Source organism: Acipenser ruthenus, chromosome 7, assembly GCF_902713425.1.
Source record: "Acipenser ruthenus chromosome 7, fAciRut3.2 maternal haplotype, whole genome shotgun sequence".
Lineage (NCBI taxonomy): Eukaryota > Metazoa > Chordata > Actinopteri > Acipenseriformes > Acipenseridae > Acipenser > Acipenser ruthenus.
Window position 1 is genome coordinate 9,448,412 of NC_081195.1, and position 7,137 is coordinate 9,455,548.

Genomic DNA, 7,137 nt, shown 5'->3' on the forward strand with positions numbered 1-7,137 from the left:
AGTAACTCTCCAGCACACTAACTATATATGAGGCGCCAGAAACAGGATCATGATATTCTGCTAACCAGTAAAAAAAATGCTCCCAGTAAGTGAATGCTCACACTAAGGGAGCATTCACTTACTGCTAGAGGGGTCAGTCAATAAACACAGAACTCATGTTTTGTAAGAAGTGCCAATATTATTAGTAAATGAATAAATTAGTTAATGCAATTGAAACACACACCTGCAATTTATGTGTTTTTAAATGTAAACCACACATGACATAGAAACACACCACTTAAGCTAATTAAACCCGCAAATACAGAACCAACACTGCCCCTAAAATAAATGGCCGCCGTGGTAATGGTTCATAGGTAGCAGCGCCAATCAAATATTGCATTCAATGAGTAGTAAAGAGTATTAGCCAATAGAAGCGAGCGATATTAAAATGTGAATGAAGGTATTGTTACAAGAAGAGGCGGGGCTTTGGGGAAGTTATTATCTCCAGCGGGTGAACTGTAAAATAGTTACATTGCTGCTGTCTCGCTTAAAACTGTAAACGGGAGGTTTTGCATGCTTTTGAGACCCCCGAAACACAGGTAAATATTTTATTCATTTAAACACATAGCAGCGACTGTCAACTAGCCATTCTGGTACAGCTTTATCTTTTAATTGGCGAAAGTGGTTCATTTTAAGTGATACGCCAGTGACAAGACGGAAATTGACTTTGTTACTATAGCAACATTTACTTTTTTTTAAAGAAATCACTTAAAGGTCGCGTGCTTAGAATGCCAAAATAATATGTCCACAATCTGCGTTATTTTGCTCGCCTTATCTCGGAAGAGTCATTATTGTGAAGTGCTAACCTTGGCAGTGTTTCAGTTTGTATTTCTACGTGTTGTTTTTGTGCTCAATTGTAACGGTAATCAGTATTAGACATGGTGCATTTTTTATAACTCTTTCTGAAAGTTTCACAACTTATCCTGGGTTTAGCTTAAATAAGTTCAATGATGTTGATGATATTTTGGTTTCGAGGTTGTCCTAGTTTTCCCACAGTTATCTTCATGTACATTGGTGTATCTTCCTTCACGTTCACAGAATGCTCTCCATATATATATACAACCACAACTTTAGGAGTACCTTTCAGATTGTTTAATGTAGAGTAAACGCAGTTGAGAAGGGTTAAATTGTCATTATGTTGCAGAGGGTCTGACCTGGATTTCTGATCCAGCAGGTGAAACAGTCCCTTTGCCTGATCTGGACTTATTCAGCTGCCAGAAGTTGCCTCCACTGACCACCAATTCGTGGAATTCTTTCAAGATTCTGATGAACCAGGTCGGGTTGAGCAGTGTACTTTTGTTTACCTATTCCACCTGCCTGTATTAGCAGCGTAACTGTATGTGTTTGACTTGCAGGCTGCCTGAAACATGATGCTGACGAGAGGATCCTTCACCTACTCCAGTGGGGAGGAGTATCATGGCGACTGGAAGGAAGGCAGGACACTTTAGACTTCTTTAAACTCTGCAAGGGTCTGGGGGACTACATCCCCTCTATCAAAAAGTGACACGTTTAAATGGCTCCACATACCTGCACCCTCAGCATGGCGTGTGGAAGCTGTGCTGTCGAGGAATAACCTGAAACTGCTCCATGTACATAAATGCCTACATGCAGATTAACAGAGATAATGGAATTGTGAAATTCTTCAAGGGTAATTCAGAAATTCTGTTTTCTTTTCTCACTTGATCTTAAAATAAATTCCCCTTTTCACTGATATGAATAGCTTGGTTCTAATTTAGTTTTGTCTTTTGAAAATACGGAAACAAATCTAATGTAGTGAATTTCTGATTTGCCCTTGGAGAATTTCTGATTTACTTTCATCTCATTTTGCCTAACGCATACTGCACATATGTTGTCTCCCATGTATTACTAGAAGGAGAAAAATCAATAATAACATTGTTAAAGACTAGCAAGAAGTCTTCTAGACTATCTATCTAAAATCATAGCAAAGTGTAGAAAAACAGTCAAAATATGGTAAAGCACAATAACTACACAATTTACTTGCAGAAAAAACCCGAAAAATGACATTGACCTAAAATTGACCAGGCTACAGTTTGAGTGTGTGTAGACCAATATCAATTTGGTTATTTTACAACAATAAGGACTTTACATGTTAAACATTTCTCAGTCCCCAGTTCAGACGGATCCTACCACCTGTCTGTAATCCTGTAACAGCAGTGTGTTTGCATGGAGTTTATTCCATCTTGAGGCTGCTGATTTCTTTTTACAAGTGCCTTGCCCTGTGTGATTCTTGCACTGCATTTTGTGGTCAGTGGTACAGTTGAGATGATTGTGGCAGGAGGTTCACCACATTATAAAAGCTCTCTGTTAATGGAGCTGTGAATGGATCTATTGTACCAGTCTCTGCAGTTAATATACTTGCACTTGGAACATTGACTGACACAAAGCTCAATTAGGCTAAATCCTGATTAGCTGCCAATCTGTGACCTAAAACAATAAGACTGGCCTGCTGTAGCTTTTTAAGATCTTCCGTCTTCACATACTAAGTATCTATTGGCTTATACTACATGGGGCATCTGTCTTTACTGTGCAGCTAACTGTAGGGTTTTTGTTGGTGTGGCTGTCTCTCTCTTTAGCAGGGGAGCTATGAGAATAAACTGCTGTAATAGATCACATTACAGGCATATACATTTATGTGGCATTTTTTATTTGCCCTATATTGCCCCTTCAGGGGAGTTCTTTAAAGCAGGGGTTCTGTCAGTGACGAAATAAAACCACTTAATACTAAGATTAGGAAAAAAAGTTTTCCACTAAGATAAGACTGACACACAGACACCTTTCTCAGAGTAACTTCTTGAAAACCTTGATCCCATACACACTTTGTAAAACCAATCCAATATTTAACTGTAACACTTTTCTCTCCAGGTCGAAGACACGGGGCTGGGCAGTTAAAATTCTCCGATGGTACATGCTATACAGGACAGTTTGAGAACGGGCTGTTCAACGGCAGTGGAGTCTTGGCATTTTCTGATGGGTCAAGGTCAGCTCTCACAAATTCTCTGTGCAATGAGGGGTGATCTAAGTTTAAACTCACAACAAAAATGACCAACTACAACAGATCCAGGGCAAAGTCACCTTAACCTTTTTGTTTTAAAACAGGATTCAATGTTGGAAGCAACATTTTCAGGCCCTGCAGGTATAACAATTACAGATGTGTTGATTGTGTGAGTATTTGTCTGGTGTGTGGCAGGCTTGAATAGCAGGGGCTTGTAATGACTGCAGCATTAGAATGTGGGGTTTGTTTGTGATCAATATTTCCCCTTGACTGATATTAATAAAGTGCTCTGTTGGACTCCCAGGTACGAAGGGGATTTTGCACAGGGGAAGTTTCAGGGGTGTGGAGTGTTCACTCGGTTTGATGGGATGAAGTTTGAAGGGGAGTTCAAAAGTGGACGTGTGGAAGGATATGGTAATTTTTTAAGCATTTCTATTCTCTCCTGACTTTTGTGATGTTAGAGTTGCTTGTCTTGGAATCTCTCTCACTCTCTCTCCTTTCTTTCTTTCTTTCTTTCTTTCTTTCTTTCTTTCTTTCTTTCTTTCTCTCTCTCTCTCTCTCCTGTTAGAAAGAGAGAATTTGGTACCCCTGCTGTATAAACTTATTCAATCCAGGGCTAAACACTGCAGCCTATAAGATCTGTTATGGTAGTAAGGAGTTGAGTACAGCTGGCATTATTAGTATAGAAACACAAGAGCATAGGTAGTATTGTAGCTTGGTTCCTTAAATCAGGGGCAGAATCACAATCGACCAACACAGTGCTGCTTTATAACCTTTGTTATTCACAGTGCGATACAATCAAACCTCCAGACATGGGAGGATGCATTCTAGACACCTCTGCAATAGCAAAACACTGTTGTGTTCATATATGAGAAGACCATTCATTGAAAACACAAAATGTTTGCTTGAAAGTTGTATTTTTTTTATCCGGACAGGCTTGTTGACATTCCCAGAGGGAGCGCACGGAGTCCCCCGGAACGAGGGAGTGTTCGAGAACAACAAGCTGCTGAAAAGAGAGAAGAGCCAGGTAGTGATCCAGAGGGCGCACAGTGCAGCCAAAACAGCCCGCGGGCTGTCGTTATGTCAGCGGAGAGACAGCTACCAATAGGGACCTCAGGGATGGATGACAGGGTGGCACTTCACTCTCTTTGTTTCTGTTCTGCTTTGTGTGGTTGGTGCTCAGCAGTACTGCACTACAGTGCTCTGTGTCTCTGCATTGCTTTGTGGTAAAGCCACTTTTTGCGTGGTTGGTTTTATGGGGCTTATCCTGCTGGGGGAAGCTGTATCTACCAAAAAGGAGCAATATGGAACAGAGGGTCTCACTCCGCTTTGAATTTCCATAGGGCTTATACTCCTGGGGCAGTCTGGCTCTGTATAACTTTCAATCACAGTGTGATTCTGTTCTCTTGAGTTTTCATTACAGACTCTAATTAGTGAGTCTCAGCCTGTACAGAACATCAGAACCACAGTCTAAAAGTGCTTACCACAAGCCTGTTAAACCCCAGGTAAGGGCTTCATGACATGCAGAGCTACAACACTGTGTCATCCATTGCTGATTGGTACAGCATTCAAATACTGACACTCTCTAACCTTTCAGCTGCTTAACGTAGATTTGAAGTTTAAATTAATTTATGGAAGAAAGCGTGAATAGTAATATTATTATTATCATTGTTCTTATTGTTGCTGTTTATTATTATTGTTATCATTATTTATTAATGCTAAGGAAGCTTACTTGGTTATTTTTCACACATTATGAAAATAAATAGGTTTTACGCTTGTAACATTAACACACCTTTGCCTTAATGTTGTGTTTTGTGTTCTTAAGGTGCAATGGGTTAATATGGGGCTACTGGTCACTTGTCTCCATTCAACTTTTTTTTTTTTTTTTTTTACTGCAGCATGATGTGCACAGAATAATTTCTTTTTATGTGCTCTGGAAAGTAACTGAGATTTCAAATGAATATTTAGGGCTGGTTGTGAGCAAAAACCTGCTAGTACTCTTGCTAGTTCTTGGTTGGTAGGTGGATGCTAAACACGTCATGTCTGCTGGGAAGACAGCTTTTTAGTATCTAACCTGCTGCTGCTGGCAAGCTAACAGCCAATTCCTCTCCAGTGCTTCAGCATCTGCTTCCCAGTACAGCGTAGAGGGGTGCTGAACGATACAGGCCAAGCTCTATGTTGAATTAACGAAGCAGGAGTGGGACTTTTCTGAAAATCTTGCCAGTACAATGTTTTCTTCATTTGATGCAAAAAGAAATACATGTTAGAAAAAATGGGGCGAAAGAGAAATGAGAACACAATACAAATGATATGCCTCTGTGTCACACAAAGGCTTGGGGGTCAATTCATGTTTTTAAATTCCAATTCCATTTTCAATTAATCAAATCAATTCCAATTCCCATTCCCTTTTAATTAATTCCAACACACCATTGATCACAATTATTTAATTACTTAAATTGAAGTCTCTGTTATTGAGTTTAATTGGCTTCAAATGAAGGCAATTGAACAATCATAACAATTATTAAGTCTCAAAAATATAAATTGCAGTTCCTACGCAGGACTCCAGGTCAGACTTGTCTTCTCACAATGACTCAGTGATCCAGTTATAAATAAGTCCACACTAGTGATCAAGTTATATAAATAAATGGGTTGAACCAGACCTGACTTGGTATTAAAAGCACCTAACATTAACAAACTAACATTTATTTGTAGATTAATCATTCTGAATAAAACAAACCCCACCCATCTTGACTGGTATATTCATTTAAAATGGATGCCGGTCATGTCTGTTCCAACTCCTGGTTGCCAAAGTGATATTCAGACTACAGCGTGACACGGCTTAGTCTGTTGACTCTTCCTTATGGATACCACTGCGTGATTAGGCCATTTACAATGTTGGTCTTGGGACGTTACAAATAAAGGGAACTAAAAAGTGTTCCCATGCCAATATCTAATCAGGGTAAAGTCCAGTCTGAAATACCTTAGGACTGTATTTGTTCCTGAAAAAAAAAAAAAAAGCTGGTTAACAAAGCCAAGCAAAACATGATCACACAGTTCAGAAGCCCTGTGCTGTACACAGCCCGCCTATGCAGGCAGAAGCAAATGTCAGGAATTTTAAAAAGTAAAGCTAGTGAAATGCACTGAAATCTTTAAAAGTGGAGAATCTCTGGCTCATTGTACCTAGTTTAGATTACAACAGCAGAATCTGTATTTTAATCCCGTCATTTAAAACATAAGCCCTCAGGAATGTTCTGGCTATATATAAATGTTTTATTTTTTTTTATTTTTTATTTTTTTTTAAATCATGGTCTGAATCTTATTTATGGTAACCAGGAGTTGGTACAGACATGACAAGCATCAATTTTAAAAGATTATACCAGTCAAGGTGTGTGGGCTTTTTATGCAAAACAATTAAACTACATAACAATGTTAGTCCAAGATTGAAACAATACTTGTCTGCAGATTAAATGACCTCTTTGACAGAATTAGATTCCATGTGTGGGTTATGGGGGCAGTTATTGCTGCTTTTAATACAGATCAGAATAATTGTTGTTTAATTATTGATGTTGTAGATTTTTGTAGTTGGTGTGCTTCTTATATTCTTCATGGCCTTTTCTTTGAAATATTGCTGAGCTGCTGTTTGTGCCTTGAGCTTAAGCCTTGCAATATATTCAAACCTTCCCCTCACCCCATAAGCAAACAGAGGCCCAGTCCTCTTCCTGACAGCTCTACAAAGCAGTCTACACAGTGATTGTTTTGGGAGTGGGGGGGGTTTGTGTGGGTTTGGAGTTGCTGTTTGGGAATAGGTGTTCTGATTGTCAAATGGGGGCTTTAAAATCCAGGGGGGACGACCTTGATAACTGACTGCTGCATCATTTTTTATATTAGAATGTTTTTTTTTCTAAAGAGCAGTGCCCCCATGTGGTTAATCTGCGAAATACACTGTAGATGCAACATGGAATGCAAGACTCAAATATTGTTCAGAAAGACACTGAGTTTTTGCATTGTGTGCAGCTTGCTGTTACGTGAAAGCTTTAACACAACTGTAACCAAGAAGTACTGAAATAAATACCTTTACATTACAG

At 39.1% G+C, this 7,137-nt stretch overlaps 1 protein-coding gene across 4 annotated transcripts; it reads left to right on the forward strand.

The window, feature by feature from the left end:
- Positions 1-446: 446 nt before the first annotated feature.
- Positions 447-7,136, forward strand: LOC117415419 (MORN repeat-containing protein 4). 4 transcript variants are annotated; one of them, XM_034025739.3, is made up of 6 exons: positions 447-578; positions 1,184-1,314; positions 1,395-1,473; positions 2,923-3,037; positions 3,357-3,466; positions 3,988-7,136. In XM_034025739.3, the coding sequence occupies exons 3-6, from the start codon at positions 1,407-1,409 to the stop codon at positions 4,158-4,160; spliced, it is 465 nt and encodes a 154-aa protein (XP_033881630.2). In that variant the 5' UTR covers positions 447-578; positions 1,184-1,314; positions 1,395-1,406; the 3' UTR covers positions 4,161-7,136. The 4 variants fall into 4 exon arrangements, with proteins under 4 accessions (XP_033881630.2, XP_033881631.2, XP_034777879.2 ...); XM_034025740.3 differs by having other exon boundaries at positions 456-578; positions 1,211-1,314; XM_034921988.2 differs by having other exon boundaries at positions 468-578; positions 1,214-1,314.
- Position 7,137: the final 1 nt, after the last annotated feature.

What these genes read in the sequence shown, in the direction of transcription:
- LOC117415419 (XM_034025739.3), top strand. Translation starts at nt 1,407, where the DNA reads ATGATGCTGACGAGAGGATCCTTCACCTACTCCAGTGGGGAGGAGTAT. An exon ending in TCATGGCGACTGGAAGGAAG is followed by an intron (nt 1,474 to 2,922) that starts GCAGGACACTTT and finishes TTTTCTCTCCAG; the next exon opens with GTCGAAGACACGGGGCTGGG. An exon ending in TGGACGTGTGGAAGGATATG is followed by an intron (nt 3,467 to 3,987) that starts GTAATTTTTTAA and finishes TTATCCGGACAG; the next exon opens with GCTTGTTGACATTCCCAGAG.